Source organism: Ornithorhynchus anatinus, chromosome 8 (assembly GCF_004115215.2).
Source record: "Ornithorhynchus anatinus isolate Pmale09 chromosome 8, mOrnAna1.pri.v4, whole genome shotgun sequence".
NCBI lineage: Eukaryota > Metazoa > Chordata > Mammalia > Monotremata > Ornithorhynchidae > Ornithorhynchus > Ornithorhynchus anatinus.
The window spans coordinates 18,705,269-18,730,066 of NC_041735.1; the positions used below are offsets into that span (position 1 = coordinate 18,705,269).

The 24,798-nt window shown below is 42.1% G+C and overlaps 2 protein-coding genes across 11 annotated transcripts in view; one reads left to right on the forward strand and one right to left on the reverse strand.

The window, feature by feature from the left end:
* The window catches only part of COL20A1 (collagen type XX alpha 1 chain), a 79,150-nt gene extending 78,243 nt beyond the window's left edge, over positions 1-907 (forward strand). For all 8 annotated transcript variants that reach the window (XM_039912906.1, XM_039912908.1, XM_039912905.1 and 5 more), the window contains one exon: positions 349-907. In XM_039912906.1, the coding sequence (XP_039768840.1) occupies positions 349-362 (14 nt within the window). In that variant the 3' untranslated portion in view covers positions 363-907. The remainder of the gene's footprint in view (positions 1-348) is intronic.
* Positions 908-11,670: 10,763 nt separating this feature from the next.
* The window catches only part of CHRNA4 (cholinergic receptor nicotinic alpha 4 subunit), a 38,146-nt gene continuing 25,018 nt past the window's right edge, over positions 11,671-24,798 (reverse strand). For 2 of the 3 annotated variants that reach the window (XM_029071356.2, XM_007668751.3), the window contains exons 5-6: positions 19,076-20,451; positions 11,671-13,865 (exon numbers count right to left, since the gene is read on the reverse strand). In XM_029071356.2, coding sequence (XP_028927189.1) covers positions 13,740-13,865; positions 19,076-20,451 — 1,502 coding nt within the window. In that variant the 3' untranslated portion in view covers positions 11,671-13,739. Of the gene's footprint in view, positions 13,866-19,075; positions 20,457-24,798 lie in introns of all 3 variants that reach the window. The other variant, XM_001506527.4, reaches the window with a different exon arrangement.

Genomic DNA, 24,798 nt, shown 5'->3' on the forward strand with positions numbered 1-24,798 from the left:
CCCCCTACCCCCCGTCCCTTTCCCCCTCCCCCTGGTTCTCTCTCTCTCTTTCTCTCTTTCTGTCTCTCCCTGTGCAGAGTGATGAGGTGGTCCTAGATTGACATTTTAATCTAATTCTTAGTTGTCTCCAGGCTGAATTATTTTAAAAGGGGCCTAATCTTTTCCAAGCCCTAGGTCTGGGACCTAAAGTAGATTTACCTAGCTCTAGTGTATACTTTGTAAACAGGTTTCCAGAATTACTGATGCTAAATGTAGAACATTTTTCATGTTTCAGGGTGGGTATTAAAATAGGGCTGATAATGCTTATGTTTGTATAACCATGGTTCATTCTTTTGTTTCCAAATGTAGATTTTATCCCATGATCTGAACACAGGACTGAGGCCCGAGCTACTTTGGACCACCCTCTCCATTTTCTGTTACGTCTTCCCTATATTTATGCCAATTTGGAGAAAAACTGCTGCTCAACCTCTCATTCACCTGGAATGGCTTCTATCTGTAAGCTTCAATGGACAGTCATGTAGGTTCCAGGCTCTGGATTCCCAAGCAGGAACATTTTAGCCTGAACTCCCTTCTCACAGAAGAGCAGTTGGGATAGAATCCCTTGCTTCCTAGATTTCTTCTCCCCAATTTCTTGGAGGTCTGGCTTATTTGTGGGATAAAATATGGAAAAGTGATAAAGAATAAGTTGGAAGGAGTTGCATTTTCTTGACCATACCCCCAGAACGATGCTGATTCGAGCAAATTGAATGAAGAATTGAAAAACCATGTGTTACAAGAGAGAGAAAGAGACCTGTCTTGGAAGACCTCACTCCACTCCGTGACTCTGAAATCATGTGGCAGCATTGTAACAATTTTTAATAACTGTTTTCCTGTTATCATTGTCACATTAAATCTTGGAGAAAAGTCAGCCATTTTGGTTCTAGTGCTCTTTTCCCCCCCAGTATTACTTGGAGGTCATCATATTGCCTATTCATTGTGCTATGCATACTTTCAAATTCAAAAATCGGAACAACTTCACTCTGAGATTGTCGATCAATTCTTGGAATGGTAAACAGTGGAGCCAAATCGGGGCTGTAAGGTCTTTCTAATCATTGTTTCTCTAAATTGTCTAATGATATTATTGCAAGTAGAGGAATATTAACATTTTTTGAGCACTGTCTTGGTATGGTGCACTGTACTAGGCTCTTGGGAAGTGCAGAATAGCAGTGTGACACATTCCTTGCCCACAAGGACCTTATACTCTAGCATGAATCGATTGATCCTAATCAAGATATAAAAATACATTCAAATCTCTTCATAACAAAATAAAAAGATTAGGCAGAAAGGGATTTGTTATTTGGAAGATTTTAAATTTTTTATGGTGTTTATGCACCTACTATAAGCTGGGCACTGTACTAAGCACTGAAAGTTCTCTTTATTTTTTTTCTAATAAATTATGCAGCGAGTCATTGAGGCCAACAAGGAATTTTTTCTATGGAGGCTTTTATTATAAAGTTGGTTCATTAATGCTTATAGTTGATGACAATCTTCCAAAGATGCAATACCTAAAAAAGGTGATTCCAGCTGTTACTATGTAGTCTCTCAAGGAAAAGGTCAGAATTAAGATGTGTGGTCCTCACTGAACAGCTCATTTGTTTGGTTCTGACAGAGATAGACTGACTGTGGGAATCAGAAGACAATAAGAGTTTTCGTAAGGGGAAACATTTAATATTTAAAAAAGTGACAATAACCTTTCATAGACTGAAGGGGCAGGATGTTTGGTCAAGAAACACCTATCTTGTAAATGGGAGGCTCAGCAAAATAAAGTTGGGCATAAAAGCTCTGAAATGACCTGGAGAAGATACGTAATTCCCGACAGGGTGTTCGTCTGGGAAGCTGGGATGATTGATTTTTCAGAGACTAAATTGCCTTCCCTTCCCCTCTTTGGTTCACTGAGAATCCACTTTTCAATGAAAACGATTTTTGTTCTAAGAACTCAGACTCCAGAAGAGTTCTCATTGGAAGACTCCTCTTGGCCCGACTTGGATTCTAGATAGAAATGGTAGCAGTTCAAGACAAGCCAGATTAAGACTACCAATAGGCTTGAAAACTTAGTTTTATCTTTCCTGTGATTTACTTAGGGGATAGGAACAGTTTAGAAGAAGCTGCTTAGCCCTCTGGAAAGCCCTAAAGCGAGTGAGCCAAATAAGTCTTTTATGTTTCAGGATCTCAAGTAGCATTAGGGGTGAACAGTGAAAGTGCTTCCTCCTTCCCATGTCTTTTTAGGGCTCAGGATCCTGCTTCTTTTTGACTGTGGTTTAAATGGCAAATCCAGGACAGGAAGAAGAGAAAGGAAAGGGGAGCAGAAGGTGGAAGCCTTGGGAGAAAAAGTTAAATTGTGGTGCTATTTTAGTTTCAATCAGGTTGCCTGCAGTACAGCTGACAGATTGGTTTTCCATTGAGAAGCTTCCCAGTCTGCCCTGGTGGCACAATAAAGCAGCCACTGCTAAAAATGGGTTTGGATTCGTTAGTTCTCATTTGCACTCTACCCAGCTCTCTGGCAATGAACAGTCTCAGGGTAAAGTTGTAGCAACCTGATCTTTGCACTAGTACTGTGTGGCCTTTCCTCCTGAAGTTATTAGGATTGTTTGGAGTCTGTGCTGGACTTTGAGCCTTCTTCTATTCCTCCTACGAAATTCAGAGTTGGATGTTACTCCAGGCTATGAAAAGGCAATTTATTCCTGCTCTCAGTAGGTGTGTGATGTTACTAAGGAGATGTCTGGAGACCACTGAAAGCCTGCCCTTAAAGGAAGAGAGGTAGTGATCAGGTGGGAATGAATACCTATTTGGTCAAGGCACCCAAAAGGTAAGTCCTTGCTTTGGTCCAAGAGGCTAAAGGAAAAATACCTAATCCTCTTCAGCCTCCATATCACATGCCAGTCAATCCAATTATTCAATCAGTCGTCTATATTATTTACTCTGTCTGGAGCACTACATTAAGCTCTTGGGAGAGTACAAAAAAGGAAGTAGACATAATCCCTGTGCTCAAGGAGCCTATAATCTAGTAGGGGAGACAGCCACTAAAATACATTGCAGGTAGGAGAAGCATCCAAGTATGAAGATGTGCACGTAAATGCTGTTTGGAAAGTGCCAAGTCGGTAAGTACTCAAGGGCATAGGTGGCATGACAGGGAAATAGGTGAGGTATAAGAGATCAGTCAGAGAAGGCTTCCTAGAGGAGATGTAATTTTAGTAGGGCTTTGAAGATAGGAAGAATAGTAGTCTGCCAGAGGTGAAAGTGGAGGGAGTTCCAGGCAGGAAGGAGGGCTTGATCAAGAGGTCAACTGCAAGAGAGATGACGTTGAGGCTCAGTGAATAAGTTGGTATTAGTGGAACAAAGGGTTCATGCTGGGTTGTAGTGGGAGAGGAGTAAGGATAAGTAGGTGGGGGAGAATACTGATTGAACACCTTAAAGCCCTAGGTCAGGAGTTTCCATTTGATTTGGAGAGGGATGGGCAACTATTAGAAGTTTTTGAGGGATGGGGAGATGTGCATACAAGTCCTTCTCATGCTCCCTATGTTCTCCTTTGCCCTCTTATGCTCTGAATTCTAAGCACCCACTGAATCAAATTTCCTTTCTCACTACAGATTGAATGGTGATATTCTCCCCTCACATTCTCTCTCCACTCCTGTAAATATTTGATGTTTTGTGCTGGTGATGGGCTTGGTTTGACCTCTCCTGTTTGAGTCCCTGTTTTAATTAACTGGTGGCAGAGGGCTAGCTTGGGGCACAGTTAGCTTATGTAGCATTTTTGGAAATGGATAACCCTAAAACTATGATTAACTCTGCCTTCCACACCATTAAATGAGGATCTGCCTGGAACTTCATCAATTCCATTGTTATTTATCTTCTTTTCTAATTTATAAATAGTCTTCCCTGTGGTGTCTCTGTAGGAGCGAATAAGCTGGGAAGGAAAAAAAAAAGTAATAAAGCTGAAGCAAAGGACAACTGGATGTCTCATCAGTCTAGTTATAACTGCTGCTGCAAAGAATGCCATTGTCAGCTCAATAATGGAAAAGGTAAAATCTTCGATTAATTGCTGTTTCATATTTCCTGTGCCCTGCTGGAGGTAGACTAGATTAACTATATTTTGCAATTCATTTGTCTGCACACTCTAATTATAATGATGGTATTTGTTAAGGGCTTCTTATGTACCAAGCACTGTACTAAGCATTGAGAGAGATACAATCTAATCATAATAAGGTATAGTTCCTTTCTCATATGGGGTTTGCAGGGGCTCCGCCACTTGTCTGCTGCATGACCTTGGACATTTCACTTCACTTCCCTGTGCCTCAGTTCCCTCATCTGAATAATGGGGATTGAGACTGTGAGCCCCATGTGGGACAGGGACTGTGTCCAACCCGATTGGCTTGTATCCATCCCAATACTTAGTATAATGCCTGGCACATAGTAAGCATTTAACAAATACCACAATTATTATTATCATTATTATTAAGTGAGAGGGAGAATAGGTATATGATCCCCATTTTTATATGAGGAACCTGAGGCACAGAGTTGTTGAGTGACTTGTCCAAGGTCACACAAGAAGTGGCAGAGTCAGTCTCCTGACTCCCAGACTCATTCTCCTTCCACCAGGCCGGGTGGCTTCTCAAGGACTCAAAGATCAATTTGCTATGTACAGGTTTCTGTGTTGCATTTACTTTTTAAATGAGTGCTGGTTAAGTCCTTAAGTGCTCAGTAGAAATTCCATGATTCAAATAATGCTCCAAAACAGGATGCATGTTTTGAGGCTGTAGCTCAACAAGATTTAATCTTTAATGGTAATCCACTTTTCAAAGTCCCTCCTCACTTAGTGGAATGGTTCTCAGCATGAGTCTCATGATCGCTGCAGAGTAATTCTTGGAACAGTATTCCAACTCATTGTCCTGATGTAACTGATGATGGGTGGAAAGCTGTCACCACTGATATATTGCACAGCAGTAATCATCTAAATTCTGAATGGCCTCAGGATAGCTGGAACCAAAGCAGAAAGCCACAGTATTAAGCAACTCTGACAGCACAAAGGCAAGAAACATGTGGCTGGTTCTTGTGAATATCAGGACTTGGGAGCTGACTACTCTTCCTTCTCATATGTCTTGCTCTGTTTATTATATTGAGATTTAAAATATATATAAATATGTTTATATTTTAATATATATTCCCTGAAAGTGAGCTGACTAAATTACAGAAAGAGCTGTTGGAGGGAAAGTTAGTTATGGGGTAGATACAAGATAATCAGTTTGGAAAGAGTCCCTGATACCACATGGGGTTCACAGTATTAATTCCCATTTTATATTTTTTATGGTATATGTAAAGTGCTTACTATGTGCCAGACACTGTAATAAGCACTTACTATGTGCCAGGCACTACTAAGTGCTATGGTAGATGCCAGCTAATCAGGTTAGACACAGTCCCGGTCCCATGTGGGGCTCAGAGTCTTCATCCCCATTTTACAGATGAGGTAATTGAGGCACAGAGAATTTAGAAGACTTGCCCAAGGTAATACAGCAGACAAGTGGTGAAGGCAGAAATAGAACCCAGGTCCTTCTGATTCCCAGGCCCATTTGTTTATCCACTAGACCGCTGTGCTTCATATGTTAAGTTTCTGCCGTTGCCCGATTACATCTGCTCCATTCTCCTCCAATTCCTTCTCAGCATAACTTTGAACTACTTTCAAAGCCCTACTGAAGTCCCATCTCCTCCAGGAGGCTTTCCAGGATTAATCTCTCATTCCCCCACCTTAATCTCTTTCTTACTGCATCACTTGAGTCAGTTCTCACCCCCTAAGCACTTAGGTACTCACTGTCCCAACCCTCCACCACAGTGCTTTCACGAGAAGCAGCGTGGCGCAGTGGAAAGAACACGGGCTTTGGAGTCAGGGCTCATGAGTTCGAATCCCAGCTCTGCCACTTGTCAGCTGTGTGACTGTGGGCAAGTCACTTAACTTCTCTGTGCCTCAGTTCCCTCATCTGTAAAATGAGGATTAAGACTGTGAGCCCCACGTGGGACAACCTGATTCCCCTGTGTTTACCCCAGCGCTTAGAACAGTGCTCTGCACATAGTAAGCGCTTAACAAATAACAACATTATTATATATATCTTCAAATGCCAATGCTTCTCCATACTTGTAATTTATTTTAGTGACTGTCTCTCCTGCTAAATTGTGAGTTCCTTGAAGGCAGGGATCATATCTATGAGCTCTGCTATACTCTCTCAAACACTTAGAGCAGTGTTCTGTACACAATATCTGCTCAGTAAATACTATTGATTTATTGATTGATTGAGCCAAATTGGGAGGAGTCCGATTGGGTAGCAGTTTCAAGCATGTGCCTCAGCTGCAATTCTCTGGATGAAATGGGAGCATAGCATGGTGTAGTGAATAGAGCATGGGCTATTAGAGACAGGAGCACCTCCTGTCAGCTGTGTGACCTTGGGCAAGTCACTTGACTTCTCTGTGCCTCAGTAACCTCATCTGTAAAATGTGGATTGAGACTGTGAGTCCTGTGCCGGACAGGGACCGTGTACAAACTGATTTGTTTTTAACCACCCCAGCGCTTAGTACAGTGCCTAGCACAGGGTATTGTTGATGTGAGAAAAGGGGTCTCTCTCTCTAGCAGGGCATTTCTGTGAATGAGGTTAACTGCAGTTTTGTGTGGCTGCCAGTCACCTAAATCTACAGTTCTGGCACAGCACACAGATGGCCTGGAGACCAGGGACACCTACTTAAATATTCTAGGAAACCACCTCTGTGGTGTAAATAAAATGAGTCAGAGAACAGCAAGGCAGAGAGGGGTTCGAAAACTGATAAGGTGGTCAGAGACTCCAGAATGGGATGATGATGTTTTACCTTCACCTTCTGAGTGTCTCAAGAATTCCTCTTCTTCCTATAGAAATCTCTGAACCGTATTGCTTGATGTCCATCTTTGGACTTCAGAGACCCTAATATTGAAGGAGAACCCTCATCCTAACGCAGCTCCAGAAGACAACAGGCTCTGAAAGTGGGCAATGAGGCTGGAATGGCAGAATCTCTCTATAAGCATTAAAGGGCAGAATGTGACTGATACACTCTTTCTTTGAGCCCATGCAAAGGGATAGAGTGTGTGCTTCAAATCCAGCTCTTTGGCATCTACAGTACCAATTGCAATGAAACTCTGTTCAGCAGCAGACTCCCAGTCTTTCTTTTGCACCATTCCCTTAAATGGGCTGGAGCCCAAACATTCACATTTTACAATGCATATTCCAACTCCCTCCATGCCCTCCACGTGGAATAATGGACACTGTACATGTGATGACATACTTTACTAGGGAAGGTGCACACCAACAGTCAAACCAAATGCACATTTCTCAGGGTCACATGAATCAATAAGTGTAAACTGGGGAATACAACTTCCGGGCTCACAGACCTCAAACAAATGTTTCAGAAGGACGGAGACTATAGGATTCTTAGCACAAGATCAATGTAGCTTATAGTGAAATCTAAGAGCATTTGGCTTTGTGTCCATATCTAATTTCCAGAATCACATCAGTAAATTCCATCCCAGCTGCAGTCCGCAAGCCTTTGGTTGTGTTGATGTCCCCTTAGTAGAGGGCTGCTGACCCTCAGTCCCGAAAGAGCAGACTACACTGGCATGCTGTTGTTTCTTGTAGAGTACTGTGAACTCAGGGGGGTTGATTTTCTCTTTGCTGTAGTTTCTTCGAAGCTGGCCTCTGAACCCTTTCAGAATGATTAGGCACTCAGGGAATGAGTGAGGAAAGAGCTAGGGTCTTTTGCACCAACATTAATGCACTGTTATAACCTTCCCCTACTTCTATTTAGCAAGAAGGTTAATGCATCCTCCCAGAAAAACCATTCCAGAAAAGGTGGAATTGCAGAAGTGTTTAAGACTCTAGTTTATTTTGGTAAGTTCTGATGTGTTTATTCTTTGAATATCAAATGCAATCATTCCTGCTTTCATCTGGGATATCTGTAGGTCCCTGTTGTCCTGCCTAGTAGGAAAACTGTGGTGTATTTCAGGATGTCTTTCCCTTTTCATTATAGTAACCACAAATGGGATGATGGCACTCTGGGCAAATTAATTCACAGGCGAGGATGACAGAGCACACAGTCTACTTGACCTGTCTTTGGATGGAATAGTGTTCCCCTACAAACCAAATCTCTTATGTCTCGCAGGAAAAAAAAATCCCCTGAAATAGCATGCTCCTCCAAAAGAAAATGTGTCTTCCCCCGGCACTCTGACTCTAGGTGTCCTCATTTTGAGCTTAAAAAAGCACTAAAAATGCTGCAAAGTTTTTAACCTGAAAACATGCTCAGTCCTTAGTTATAGATGGAGGGACTCTTCAGTGCTGATTGTCTAATTCAGCTGGAGGGAGAAAAACATTTTTCCCTCAGTTCATTTCTTGGACTATCATTTAAATTACCTTAAGAGCTTAAATGAGCAGCCAGAAAATATCCAAAAGAAAGCATTAGGGGAAGGGAAGTCAGAGCATGGACGATCATTTTTTTTCTTTCAGAAGAAGTCTGAGCAAAGCAAAGGAGCTGAAATGGGGAGCAAAAAGAGAGGTAGTGTGTATTTATGAGGATAAGGGAGCCCTGGGGGGATTTCACATGCTATCTCTTTCTATCTTTTTACCAGGAAGCAGCTTCCTGAAATGTCAAGTAAATATCTTCTTAGCCCAGGGAGCTGCTGTGGGTGACCTGCTTTTGATGGCTTGGCTGCTCCCACCACAGAGTGGAATTCCTCCCACCCCATGAATATTTGATCAGTCCATTTGAAATGCAAAAGAAAGTGTGGTAAGAAGGCATTGTATGATCCACATGAACTGGGTTTGCCTGGATGCAGTTTTGCTAGGCTTTATCCTGGATAAACTTCAAACTTTCTATCTCCAAACCCTCAGATTCATTTCCTCAGAATGTCTCAAACATCTGGACTATATGGCCGGTGTGGGCAGGGATTGCCTCTCTTTATTGCTGAATTGTACTTTCCAAGCGCTTAGTACAGTGCTCTGCACACAATAAGTGCTCAATAAATAAGATTGAATGAATGAAACTTGTTCAGGCAAGAAAATTTGGTGCCAGGTGAAAAAATGATGTCGGTTTTGCAGTGATAGTCAGTGTGGCCTAGTGGAAAGAACATGGACCTGGGAGTCAGAGGACCTAGGTTCTAATTTTGGGTCTGCCAGTTTTCTGCTGTGAGATCTTGGGCAAATTACTTAATTTCTCTGTGCCTCAGTTTCCTCATCTGTAAAATGGGAATAATAATAATAATAATGTTGGTATTTGTTAAGCGCTTACTATGTGCTGAGCACTGTTCTAAACGTTGGGGTAGACACAGGGGAATCAGGTTGTCCCACGTGGGGCTCACAGTCTTAATCCCCATTTTACAGATGAGGGAACTGAGGCACCGAGAAGTTAAGTAACTTGCCCAAAGTCACACAGCTGGCAAGTGGCAGAGCTGGGGTTCGAACCCATGACCTCTGACTCCAAAGCCCGTGCTCTTTCCAGTGAGCCACACTGCTCCTAGTTAGACTGGGAGCTCCATGTGGGAAAGGAACTATGTCTACCTTAAATAAGTGGTAGCTACCCCAGCACGTAGAACAGCGCTTGACATATAGCAAGCACTTAATGAACACCATCATTATGATATGGCACTTCATTTTTGCCAGGCTCTTCCTACCCATTTAATTATTCAGTTCCTAGAACCAACCTTAGGGAGGTTGGCTAGTCCTTCTGATCCCTATCTTGCAGATGGGAAAACTGAGACTGAGTGATTGGTTCCAGATCACACAACAGTGTCTCTTTAATCTTCAGTTTACACTTGGATGAATAAACCACTGCAAATATGACTGCAACATCACCTTATGTGGAGAAAGTCCATTTTTTCTACCAGCCATAATAGAATACAGTTCTGCTTATAAATTCAGTGGCTGCCTAAAGAGAATCATTATCATTAGCATCATCAATTATATTTATTTAGTCTTTGCTCTGTGCAGAGCAATGTACTAAACGCTTGGGGGAATTCAATACAACAGAGTCTGTAGGTATGCTCCCTGACTACAACGAGTTTAAAATCTAGAGGGGAAGACTACATTAATATAAATTAATAATTTATAGATATGCACATAAATGCTGTGGGACTGAGGGTGGGGTGAGTATCAAATACCCAAAGGTCACAGATTCAAGTTCAGAGATGATACAGGAGGGAGAGGGAGCTAGGGAAAGGTGGCCTTAATCTGGGAATGCCTCTTGGAGATGTTACCAGGGCTTCTTGAGAATCTGCTTTACTATCAATGTGTCAGTGAAGCTCTTGTCTGACTTTGCCCCTGGTGTGGCTCTCTTCATTGGATTTTAGACCAATATGAGACAGTATGTGCCAGAGATATTGATTTACTATACTTAGTGGTAAGTATTTTAAAGGGAAAGCAGATTGTGAATGTTGTTTCCTTTTTGCCAGCGACAAGAACCCTGACATTCTATTTCAAGTTTTCCTAAGGAATATAGTCCATTCTCTATTCTCCCAAAAGAACAATTTTTTGTGGTATTTATTAAGTGCGTACTATGTGCCAGGCACTGTTCTAAGGGCTGGCATAGTTACAAGAATATCAGGTGGGACACAGTCCATATTTCACATGGGGTTTACAGTCTTAATCCCCATTTTACAGATGAAGTAGGTACCTGAGGCACAGAGAAGTTAAGCAACTTGTCCAAGGTCACACAGCAAAGACGTGGTGGTGCTGGGATTAGAACCCAGGTCCTTCTGCTTCCAGGCCCGTGCTCTGTCTATTAGGCCAAGCTGCTCTGAAGATGAGATTCTTTGCCTAGTGCCTCAAGAAATTCACAGAGCAACTCCCTGGCTTAGCGAGCTTCTAAATGTTCATAAATGACTACAAACAATTTTGACAGGAGCAGTGATATTATATTTCTTGATTATTATCCTAACTCTGTGACCTACAGCTTCACAGAGCAAACAGGACTGTGCCTGAGTATGATTGGTGGAAATTTTCAGACCAGGATTTTGGAAATTTCATCAGGGTGAGCAGGATTTTTTTTATATATAAAAACAGTTTAACTTGTAACTGTTTAACTGTAAGAGCTTGACCTTGATTTTTTAAAAAATGCTATTTGTTAAGTTCTATGTGCCAGGTGCTGTACTAAACTCTGGGGTAGATACAAGCTAATCAGGTTGGACATAGTCCCTGTCACACATAAGGCACACAACCTTAATCCTCATTTTACAGATGAGGTAACTGAGGCACAGAGTAGTTAAGTGACTTTTCCAAGTTCACAGAGCAGACCTGTGGCTGAAATGGAATTGGAACCCAGGTGCTTCTGACTTCCAGGCCCATGCATATCCACTAGACCATGTTTATAGTGAGACAGAGTGAAAAATGGAAGGCTTCTTTACAAATGCTTACCCCTGAGACAAAAGTTGGGGCCCCTCAACTCCTTTAAAAACAAAGCGACCTCCCTGTGTTAAATTTTCTAGCCTCGATGTTTGCTTCTTGGCTCACTCCTTTGTTACTCCATGTTGCTTTTGTATTGCACACCTGACTTGTGTTTAAAAACTTCCCCCATTCACACAGTTCAGAACATAGCTCAATTTCTGCAGACACAAAGTTCTAAGACTGGGACAGAGGTGAGTGAATGTGTTTATTTAGCTAGCTCACTACCACTCCAGTCTGTATATGCATCATGAAAGGACAAAACAAAGTGAATCTGCAGGTATTTTATTTTCAATTTTTCTTAAGATAGTTATTTCCCATAGAAGGAAGTTCTACGAACATGTAAACCTTGAAGCTGTGCTCTGTGCACTCTTCCCCGCTTAACATATTTCCTGTCTTTTTCCACTTTTCATGCCATCTAAACAGACCCATTCCTCTTCCACTTCATTAATGTCTGTAGGAATGAACCGAAGAGGGAATCCAAGGCCTTTACCTGTTGCTACTGACCTAACATCAAACTTTATTTCCACCTGTCTCTGTAGTTTTTTCATCAAATATTTCTCTACCTGGGTTTCCTAGGATGTCCAGATAGTTGAGGCCCCTGAGGGCTCAATTTCAGGACAGCCCCTCTCCCTAAGGAAATCCATCTGAAATAAGAATTTGAACATTTTTAATCTGAATTACCTGCATAATTAGTTTCTAAAGACACAGTAGTTTGCACACTGAAAGCTGTTTTGGCTACCCTGAATCTGCTACCATCAGCTTTTTTCTGCAGGGGTATGGAAAGTAGATGACTTAAATGAAATCAAAAGGGCCGGGGCTCAGAGACTCTTAGCTCTGCGTGAGATTCTAGGTGAATTTAAAATATTTCCTCCTTCATGTTGGCTCAGCATCCTGAGGTTAGATCTGAGCAGCTTCAATGTCCCAAATAATTCAGGCTGAAGCAACTCTCAGGGCAAGGAAGCTGCTTGGACCTGGCCAGAGAAAGCAGCCAACTGAATCAAGAAAATCAATCATTCAGTGGTATTGATTGTTTACTGTGTGCATAGCACTGTACTATGCACTTGGGATAGATTGTGGACGCATTCCTGTTGTGGGCCAGGAATGTGTCTGTTATACTGTTCTATTGTACTCTCCCAAGTGCTTAGTACAGTACTTTGCACACAGTAAGCACTCAGTAAATACCTCGATGGGAGACTTACAGTCAAGTGCTTATTTGAGAGTGATTCAGAGAGAGATTCTCCACAAGAAGGGGTCTATAAACACTGAGCTCACATCCCCTTTCCCTGATGGGAATTTTACACTGTGTTACAACTGCCTCTGGTTGCTAAACTGTAGATGGGAATCCTGACTTGATAAAGGGGAAAACTGGGGCTAAGTAGTGATGCATCTGACCATGTGCTTTCACCTCAAGGGGTTTACAAAGCAGCAACACTTTTGTTAAATATGTAGAGCATTGAGAAGCAAAGAGGGGTCATAACCAAAAGGTTTCCCTGGCTGAAATGGCCCCAGAGTCTGTCAACCCTGTTCTCCCCAGGCAGAGGTTGGCAATCTGATGCAGCCTTCAGGGTAGTGGCTTGGGATCACTGGGTATATTGACTGGTCCCAACCAATCCCTACTCCTGTTTTCCACAGTTCCATTCAAGTCAGAACTGTCCCAGTAGAGGGTGGGAGAATTTATTTTTAGACTGGCCATTACAGAGATATAAATGAGCCATTTAATCGCCTGACCCTTGTCCAAGGGAAATCTCAGATACATTTAGGGCTTTCAGTGAATTCTTGAGTGCCTCTGTGCTCATTAGTGAACACTTGTATCTTTGCATTGCAATATATATATGTAGATTAACACATCAGTGGTTATCACTATGCTATGGATGAAGTTTGGAAGATTATTTAACTTCTAAAGCAGCCTGGAAAAATAAAAATTAATTAGCAGTTCTTACCATTTTTCCAATAGGCTACCTACCCTCTTTGGAGAAAGTGACACTGAGCATGAAATGAATTACACCAGAGGCTCTTGTTCAGCAGATATTGTTTCCACCCTCGGTAACCAAGTGAGGAACAATTTTCAAGGCTGCCTTAAAACATTTAAAGATGGGCATGGCTTGGGAACCGATTACCCTTTGAAGGTGTTCCTCCAGGAATGAGTCACATGCAAGTGACATGATGCATTATTCATAGATTCATTTTCATTCACAGTCTCTGTCTCTCACTTTCCCATCCCCTCTGTATTCAAATACACTTCAAGTGTTTTCTGGATCCTCAAATCATTCCCGCCAGCCAAGGCGGCAGGAAAAGTCCCACAGTGCCCAATAAGCAAACAATGATGAACATCCAGAGGAAGATCCTGTCTATGACCATGGCGACGTATTTCCAGTCTTCTTTCACCTAGAAACATACAGAGGAACAGTGAGTGTCTAACAGCTCTGACAACACAGTTATAACTGGATTAGACATTGTTTGCATAACCAGACGTTTATTCTAGGACCTCAACCTAATGATGGCAGTAGTTGAAAAATACATAATAAATTATAGATGGCTTTCTGTATAATTCAAGGTTAACAAAAAATCTCCACAGTTGTATAGAACCATGAATATAGGGTACATTCCTATATACAAATGATTTTCTACTGTTAAATCTGTGAATCTAGATGTGTTTTACAGCAAAGGAGCAATAATAAAGATATTCAGCAATAGGGAGTGAAATGTATTCAACTGGATTCCATATTTATTGGTCTTTTGCTTAACCAGTCAGGTGAATGATGTCTGGGGACATAGAACTCCTGGCAGGTTCACTATGTCATGAAATATTGATATGATGGACTTCAAATCCTCCTTCTTATAATATCGAGCTGTGTTGGAAACATCTGTTCCCCAAACCATGTCATAAACAGTTTTATTATATATAAAGACCCAGAAAAAAACAGATGTATTCTTCACTTTTATTTAAGGTATTTGTTAAGAGCTTACTGGGTATGAAACACTGTTCTAAGCACTGGGATAGGTAAAAGTTCATTAGGTTGGACACAGCCCTTGTCCTGCATAGGACCTACGCTTTAAGTAGGTGGGAGAACAGGTATTTAATCGCCATTTTACAGTTGAGGAAACTGAGGCAAAGAGAAGTTAAGCCACACAGCAAGCAATTGGCAGAGTGGAGATTTGAACCCAGGTCCTCTGACTCCCAGGCCTGTGCTCTTTCTGCAGGCCACTACTACTAGGGACACTGTCCACCAGCCTAGGGGGATTCTGCCACTTTGAGCAAACTCAGCAGGCCTAGGGCCATCTTCCCCATCTGAGGGGGAGTCTGCCTTTGGGAGTGGCCTAAGCGGGGTTAGGGACACAATTCCCCAGCCTCTGGGGGAGTCTGTGATTGTTGAGAACGATCTCATTTATTCTCAATAAATGCTGATGGTGATGAAGTGAAAGGTGAGAATCAACAGGGGCCTGAAGTTAGAATGCCATAAAGGTTTCAAAGTTGTTAATGAATTTATGTCCTTGGGTTGGGATCAAAAGAAGGGGGAACTTGCCTCATCTAGAACCAAGATGTAAGTTGTGCTAAAGAAAAATACATAAGGATAGACAGGTCCGGAATGAGTCCAGTTCAAATTGACTGAAAAAAGTAGGGGATGGGGGACAGGATATTAGCTTTTTAGCTTTTCAAAAGCACTGAAGTATATAATGACTTTGCAATAGTTTTTTTCTGTTTTTTAAAATTAATTTAAAAAGTACCACTGATGTTAAAACAATGGAAATTGGACATTCTAGTCCAATAAACCAGAACTAGAGGAACAAAAAAGGCAGTGCATTAATAGGTTCTGTATATAATCCCTGTTTCCAATGATAGTCAAAGAAATGCTATGCCCTAGGGTATTATTTTTTCAATTTGCACCTAATTGTCTTAGCTCTTCTTCCTCCCCAATTCTCCATCAGACCCTTGAGATGAAATATGATATATCTGATCAAAGTGTTCTTTTGCTTTTCCCTTGATAAACTTGTTAAAACAGCTGGGCTTCCCAAGAAGGAAAATAGGTTATCTTAATTGAGCAAAATGTGTCCAAAGTAAAGGGAACACATCTGCTAATTCTGTTGTATTGTACTCTCCCAAGTGCTTAGTACAGTTCTCTGCAGTTAGAAAGCACTCAATAAATATCACAGATTGAATCAGGATTCCACATATTGAAGAAGATCCCATGAAGATGACTAAGCACCTCATCTAATAGAAACCTATCACTTTCCATTAAAGAGCACTGTTAGCTCACTCTTGCATTTCCTCTCCCAAGCACCAAGTTCAGTGAGAGCTATCTGCCTTTCCCAGATCTACAAAGGCTTCCCTGTCTTGGATGACTGAGGTAACCTAGACATCAAGCCCACTCCTTTCTGAACTCCTTGAGGGAAGTTATAGGGTCTACCAACTCTTTTGCATTGTACTATTCCAAGTGTTTAGTATAGTTTAGTATAGTATAAATACCATTGATTGGTACCCACCATCAGACTTTGAACTTGTCAGGTCCTAAACTGGAAGGGAACACCGCTAGTGCAGCATGGGGGTGAGAAACAGCATGGCTTAGTGAAAATAACACTGGCCTGGGAGTCCGAGGACCTGGGTTCTAATCCTGCTTGGCCAATTGCTTGCCATGTGACCTTGGGCAAGTCACTTACCTTTTCTGTGCTTCAGGTCTTCCGTTCTCCCGCTTATTTAGACCGTGAACCCTATGTTGGACAGGGACTGTGTCCAACCTAATTTATTTGTATCTATTCCAGTGCTGAGAACAGTGTTTGACACATAGTAAGCCCTAACAGATACTGTAAAAATGCTATTTCCTTTTCCTCCTGAGCCATCTAGTGATCCAGTTTCACCCTTTAACTCAACCCCTCCTCATCTGGGGAATCTTAGCAACAAAATGATTGGTTTTAGGATCAGATTCTAGTTAAAGGTGGACAGAGCTTACTTTTCTTTATTTGATTTTCCTCTTCTGCTCAGAAGGTCTGTTTTCTATTCCTGGTCTTACAGCTTTTTATAAAATGGGTTATTACACTTTTCAGCAGCTCTGAAGTGTGCTTCCTCAAGTATGTTTGTCTCTCATGGAGTTATGTGATTATCCTTCCCCTCTATTTACAATGATATCCCTTGGTGTTTCATTAGGAAGCAGCTGCAAAGCCTAACTGGCTCTTGCTGAGCTGCAATCAGGCCATTGGGGACTAATCTTAGAAAACACCCAGAAACCTACTAGGTGAATTACCAAATCTGATGGCTTTCATCTATTCCACTGCTATCAAGGTTAAAAGCCCAAAGATAGCAGCTGCTTCCCATCACAGCATTACTATTAGCTCTGCCTGCTTTGGAGTACTGGGCTTGGTTATGAAATACTACAGCCCATGATCCACATTCAAGACTCTTTATTGGGGGACTTTCTCCTCCTTGCAACCTAGAGAGCTCACATAGGACACCTTTCCATTACTAAATGGCAATGAATAAAACTGAGGGAGTTTGCCAGCAGGAAGTTAAGGGGGGAGGAGTTTGAATGAGAGTGACCAAGAAGCCAGCACTCTTCCTCTTAAAGCTACCAGCATCACTCTCCCCACTTCAAAGTCCTCCTGAAAAACTATCTCCTCCAAGAGGTGTTATTCCCCACCTAATGCCAATTTCCATTGGTTATATCATCCCACATAACTATGCTGTCTATAGCTGCTTCTTTCTTCCATTTATTTTCATTTACTGCTTACTATTGTTGTACTTGTTTTTCTGCTCTTTGTATTGCAGTTATAAAGCTTGTGTCTGCCTTCCTCTCTCCCAAGATTGTAAGGGATACCTTACATCTTAATCAATGAATTGTATTTATTGAGGGCTTACTGTGTTCAGAGTACTATACTAAGCACTTCAGAGAGTATAAAATTACAGACACATTCCCCTTCCACGATGACCTTATAGACTAGAAGAGAAGCAGCGTGGCTCAGTGGAAAGAGCCCGGACTTTGGAGTCAGAGGTCATGGGTTCGAATCCCGGCTCGGCCACTTGTCAGCTGTGTGACTGTGGGCAAGTCACTTAACTTCTCTGTGCCTCAGTTACCTCATCTGTAAAATGGGATTAAGACTGTGAGCCCCACGTGGGACAACCTGATTCCCCTGTGTCTACCCCAGCGCTTAGAACAGTGGTCTGCACATAGTAAGCGCTTAACAATTACCAACATTATTATTATTACTAGAGGGGGAGGCAGACTTTCAACATAAATACATAAATTAAGGATATATGCATAAATTCTGAGGGGCTGGGTCGGGGAACAAATAAAGAGAGCAAGTCAGGACAATGCAGAAGGGAGTGGAAGAAAAGGAAAAGAGGCCTCAGGAGCAATTATGGTGGCTTTTACTTCTATTGTATTTGCCTAAACAACTTGTGAGTGTTCCACCCATAGTAGTCAATCAATAAATGCTAATAAATGAACTCTTTCAGCCTGAATATGCCAGATAATTTGCACATGTGCATACAGCCTACTTGTAACAGTGAGGTGAGGGATTGGTAGTAGAAGCATTTATCGAGCTCCCACTCAATGTGGTACACTGTACTAAGTGGCATATCCCTTACCAACGAGTTTACACTCTAAACCAATCAGTCCAACCAATCAATTTAGTGAGGGCCATTTTGGCTTCCTCTCTCGATGGCCATCCTTACGAGTCCTGAATGGGATAAAATTGCTGGAATTAGTCACATGCCCTCTGATCTTTGTGATTTTGAACCCATGACCTCTGACTCCAAAGTCCGGGCTCTTTCCACTGAGCCACGCTGCTTCTCTTCTAGTCTATAAGGTCATCGTGGAAGGGGAATGTGTCTGTAATTTTATACTCTCTGAAGTGCTTAGTATAGTACTCTGAACACAGTAAGCCCTCAATAAGTAAGCCCTCATTTCTGGCAGATTCTGTTCCTTCACTTGTCTGCATCCTTTCCATCAGTTTCACTGGGTGGTCTGAGCAGTTCAAGTGAAGTAGAGGACTGAGTAATAACTGGGTTGATTTGTTCCATCTAGATGGTGTAAACCCTGACTTCAGGACCCAGGTGTGGGGCTCGATTAAACAGGAGGTTTATTTAAATGGAACAAATCAACCCAGCAATTTCTCAATCCTCTAGTTTGTCTGGGGGATATATCCAGCCATGTGTACCTCCAGACTGTGCACTAACATTTCTGCAAAATGTTCAATCCTCTGCCAGCCCAAATGGTTTTATAGATGGGATAGTAAAGGGAAGAAGCTCCTGAGGCTGTGGCACTATGTAGATGAGAGACACATATCAGTAAACCCAGAAGAAAAGCTAGGTTTTCCTTTGTGAAGAAGCAAGCTAAGGAATGGTACACTTCTTTATTCTGACATAGTTGATCACTTGAATATTAAGGGAAAATCCCAGAATCTTAAATGAAAACACAGCAAGAGAGAAACAATGGATGATACCAAGAGAAAAGCCTGGGACTTTTCTTATGAGCAGGTGGTGATTTGGAAGAAATGCCTGAAGCTTTAAGAGAATACTATTACCTGCCATCTGACCTGCCATCCTCTACAGCACTATTTTGTAACAGCCTTTCCTAAGCCTGAGTCACAGAAATCAGACTTACCGAAAAATCAGCATCCTCTGCCCTCAGATGGTCTGCGATGTACTGGACGCCCTCCACTGCGAGCTTCAAGGCTGGCGACATCAGCAAATGATGCTGTTCTTTGGTGCTCCGTGATTGTGATTTGGCACCTGGGTCCGGAGAGGCTGGAGCTTTGTTCTTCTTACATTTGCACCTGCAAGGTGAAGGCTTGATCTGCTGCTGGTCTCTGTTGAGGTGGCTGCGTAGAGAGGCAGGGGAGCTTCTGGATTGGCCATTGACTTGGGACTGTCCGTTCGTCTGGGAAGAATCTTCTTGGAGATAAAAATACTGAATGCTTCTTGACCTACAGCGAATGCCCCCTTCCTCCACTTTCCCAGGGCTGTGCATTTGCTGGACACTTAGAGATCTGGTTTTAGGGAGACCGGGGGACTGGGCATCACTTAGAGGGTGGCAGGAGGCTGAAGGAGAGGGACCATCATCCTTCACGGGACCAGAGGGCGACTTGCAGATGGGAGGGGGGTTTGCTGGATCCTCCAGATGAATGCGAACAGAAGGAGAGGGAGTCTCCTCCTGACTCTGTGGGCTGTTGGAAGATGAGGTAGCAAAGTTGAGTTCCCCTTCAGGCTCAGGCCAATACCTTGGGGCACTGGCAATTTTGTGCATGGACTCAATCAATTTCTTACAGTTATTTTTCACAACAGCAGGCCTTTTCATGAAGAGGAGGCGGGGAATAACGTCCAGGAAAACTCTTCGGACCCAGGCCGGCATGGAGTGGGTGCGAGGAGATCGATGGTGGACGTTGAGCACAAAGACAGTGATGATGATAGACAGGGTCACAAAGATCATGGTGAAAAGCAGGTACTCTCCAATCAGGGGAATGACCAGGGAGGTAGAAGGAATGATCTCTGTGATGAGGAGGAGGAACACAGTCAGAGACAACAGCACTGAAATGCATAGGGTGATCTTTTCACCACACTCGGAAGGCAGGTAGAAGACCAAGACAGTCAAGCAAGAAATCAGAAGACAGGGAATGATGAGATTGATGGTATAGAAAAGAGGAAGCCTCCTAATGATGAAGGAGTAGGTGATGTCAGGGTAAATTTCGGTGCAGCATTCATATTTCTTGATGTTGTAGTTCCCAACGGCATTGATGATGACCCATTCTCCACTCTCCCAGTAGTCCAGTTGGTCTACGTGGCTGTGCATGCTCACCAGGTCTATTTTTGCTTTGTCGTAGGTCCAGGAGCCAAACTTCATGGTGCAGTTTTGCTGGTCAAAGGGAAAGAAAGTCACATCAATACTGCAGGAGCTCTTGTAGATTGCGGGAGGCATCCATTTGACTCTTCCGTCATAGAAGAGGTGAGCTTTGGTCAGGTGTGTCACTGCAAAATCCCCGTCTGCACTAGGGGGAGGGGGAGAGATGAGGAGGGAGAAAGAGAAAAAAAACAACCAGAATGTTAGAATCAAAATTTGGATGGACCAGTTTGCACACAGGAGCTATTCCCCAATATCAAAACCCTATCACTCATTCTGGCAAACATCTTATGTTATAGTGTTTACAGACATATGAATAGGTCCCTTGGCCTTGCCCGTGCGGCTAACCCATTGAAAGTACTGAGGCCCTGCCTGAGAAGGAAGCAGCTAGCTGGAATAGAACAGACTAAGTGGTGCTACTCTCTCAATCTGTTTGTTGACTTCTCAATCTACTGTAGTGATAGCATCTCCCAGTAATGCCTTGTCTACTCAGCTTTAGGCCTCAAAACATGTCTTACCAAAATGAGACCAATGTGACATAATTTGGACTATTTCTAAGATGCAGCTTTATTATCTGAGTTAACTCAGGGAGTTATGTCTCACATCTAAATCAAGATTTTCAATTTCTCAAGTCACCTTGATTTTTGGCATGACCTGAGGTGGGATTATGTCATCTGGGACCTTGTCTTAGGGACTGCTACCCCTGAAAGTCATCTCAGGACTTTCCCACCTCCTCCTCTTCCTCCTGATCTCTTTTGGATATCTCCGACCGCTACATTGGGAGCAAAGAAAGGGGCTCAGAAAAGAGTCAAAACCATTCCAAAATTGTCAAAAAGACTCCAGAAACTATTTCTCTCTCATAGTTAACCATTTGCACCAGACCTCTGCAGTGGATCTTCCCCCACGGTGCTCCCCTCTGACTTTGCACTCACTCTGAACACCCACTAAAGAATCATAAAAAAAAATCTGTTCAGAAAGCACATGGTTTTTATGCCAGTGCGGTCAGAGGGCTTCTAAGTACAAAAGCATTGCAGGGAGCCTGAGGGACTACGTCATCCTTAAGTCATTAGGCTAAAATGGTAGCTCTGATTTGGGAAACTCCATTTCTCTCTACATCCATCATGCTGGATCATTTAAGTGTTTCTTGAGAATCTTTTGAAGGGAAGGAAGGCTCGAGTGGAAATGGCCCAGGTGCCCCTAGCATTCAATAATTAGGATGTGTGATCTTTTTGGTCTAGTACTTAGTTTGGTATTTATTAAACTGTTCTCTCCCTTTCTTCTCTTTCTCAGTCACATTGCCCTGGGCTGAATTAGACAGGAGTTCCTGCTTAATTTGATATGTATCTAACCTGACTTACTTCTTAAAGTAATTCTGATTTGCATTCCTAGAAAGAAAAAAAGGACTAGAGCAAGTAATACTTTGATTTTTAATGAGGAAACTGAAGAAATATTTAACAGAAATCGTGAGTGGAGGAAAAAAAAGGAATAAATCATTTGTTCCAATTTGTGGAGTTATAAGTGCTGACATAATGGAAGAGGATAGATGTTTCCTTAATACACCACTCTTTAGAAAAATGGGAGAATGATTTGGGAGGAGAGATAACTTGTAAATATTCCTGAAACCCAAGTACTCCAAAATGCCAATAAACACAACGAATGGGCACCTCCTAAATAGGGTAATGTCTGATTGACAGCCACTCTAAGAAGCGTTACTTAAGCAACCACTGACACTGTTGCATGTCCTCTTGGTGTTGAGTTCTGGAAGATAGATTCGTGATTATGACAAATATTTGGCTTTGTCTCCAGCCTCTCCCCACTCCCCACTATGCTACCTGCTTCTGCATGGACTGTCATCTTCTTGTAATATCACCCGCAAGAAATCTCTCCACTCCTTAAAAACTTCCACTGGCTTTCCAACTGCTTCTGCTTCACAGCAAAAACATATCACCATCATCTTCAAAATTCTCCACCTGCTACCCTCTAGCTCGCTCTCTTCATTTCTACCAAGCTATTCAGAGTTCTCCTAAAATATCACCTCTTCCAACAAGGCTTCCCCACTTAACATTTAAGACCTTAAGCTGTATGAACACTCTGGTCATTTTCAGCCCGTATGGATTTACTTATAGCCATCTTCAGCACTTTTACATATGTTTAATTATACTTTCAATCATTTATATTGATTCTCTCTTTGTAAATACTTTCATTTCTGTCTTCCCCCATTACAGTGTTTGCTCTTGCAAGATAGCATCAGTGCTATAATAATGATTGTGGTATTTCAATCACTCACTCAATCATATTTATGGAGTGCTTACTGTGTGCAGAGCACTGCACTAAGTAATTGGGAGAGTACAGTATAACAGTAAGTGTTTACTATCGGCCAAGCACTGTACTAAGTGCTGGTGTAAATATAAGATAATCAGGTTCCACATGGGGCTCACAATCTAAGTTAAAGGGAGAACAGGTATTGAATCCCCATTTGCAAATGAGGGAAGTGAGGCACAGAGAAGAGAAGTGACTTGTCCAAGATTACACAGCAGGTAAGTGTCAGAGCTGGGATTAGAACCCAGGTCCTCCGAGTCCCAGGTCCATACTCTTTCCACTAGGCCAGACTTATTCTCTAGCAGTGCCATAATTGCTAGTTTACTTCCACCTGAGAGGGAAAGTCTGAGACAACGGATCAATTAAATCATGTCTAGCCACCTGACAAACTAAACTATCAAAAAAGAATAGCTCACTAATGATCAGAAGGATGGAGAGTGTAGAGAAATCTCCGAGTTCCCAGGTGACACCAAGCTTTGGTGGTAGTGAAGTATCTTGCTGATGGGCATAAACTGTAGGCGAATCTCAAAAAACTGACTGGAGAGAAAAGTGGTAGGAAAAAATGGCGTTTGATTAGCGCATACTATGGGCCAAAAACTAAATAAAAATAAATGTTGGTATTTGTTAAGCGCTTACTATGTGCAGAGCACTGTTCTAAGCGCTGGGGTAAACACAGGGGAATCAGGTTGTCCCACGTGGGGCTCACAGTCTTAATCCCCATTTTACAGATGAGGTAACTGAGGCACAGAGAAGTTAAGTGACTTGCCCACAGTCACACAGCTGACAAGTGGCAGAGCTGGGATTCGAACTCATGAGCCCTGACTCCAAAGCCCGTGCTCTGTACTAAGTGCTGGCGTAGATACAAGATAATCAGGTTGAACAAACCCCTGTCTCACATGGAACTTGTGGTCTAAGTAGGAGGGAGAACAGGCACTGATCACCATTTTACAGATGAGGAAACTGAAGCTCAGAGAAGTGAAGCAACTTGTCTAAGGTCACTCAGCAGGCAAGTGGCCTAGCGGGATTAGAACATAGGTTCTCTGACTCCAAGGCCTGTACTCTTTCCACTAGGCCACACTGCTTCACTTAATGAGCTTCATTGTGAGCAAATGGGCATAGGGAAAGATAATCCAGGTTATATAATACAGGAAAATGAGCTCTGATCCAATAGTGGTTGCAGGAAGAGGTTTGCTGATCAGTGCTGATTGTTTCTGCAAATCATTTGCTCACTGTGTGTCAGCAGCACAGAAAGTCAATAAAATTTAGGGTACCACTAACATAGAATCACAAACAAAGCAAAAGGCATGTATTTGCTCCTACCTATTAATGAATTAATCCATTAGACCTCTGGATTTGATTCTGGTGCAAAGAAATGTAAAGTAATGATTTTTAAAGCAATGATCCAGCTTGGTCTTGGAAATCATTTTTTTTCTGATTGATTCTCATTTCAGTTCTATTCACTCGGGCTGATTACTTGACTGTCAGTCTCTAGACAATAATTTCAATGTTCAAAAGAAGACCCAATTTTAATCTGAAGGTCTGTGATGAGAGGGTTAGTACTTTAAAGATTTTTATAGCCTTTCCAGAGTTGATAGGCATTTGTTTATATTTTAAGGGAAGCAGAACCTCTCAGATTTTGCTCTAATTTTGCCAGTAAAAGGCCCAAATCTGCAGGTAAGACTTCTGAGAGAACATTATGGTGGAGTGCCTGCGAAAAAGCACAACTTTGTGAATGGAAAAAGTTTTCCTGAGATTGTCCTGGAACTGCATAAAATGGTTGGTTTTTTGGATTGTTAGGTCAAAGCAAGAGAAAGAGGATATTTAAAACAAAAACAGCCCCCTGAGAAAGAATCTACTCATTTATTTTCAGATATGAAATAATGAAGCTACAAAATCAAATTTATTGAGTGATTCTTGGGTGCAGAGTATTGAACTGACTGCCTGGGAGAGTACAATATGACAGAGTTGGGAGAATTGACAAACAGAATTATGAAATGTATTAAGTGCTTACTCTGTGACAATCACTATGCTAAGCACTGGAGAAAGAGCAAGATGAGATCAGACAGTTCCTGTCCCATATGGTGTTCACAGTCAAAACGGTATTGAAAGCAGACATTTAATCCCTATTTTATGGATAAAGATACTGAGACACAGAGTGGTTAAGTGACTTG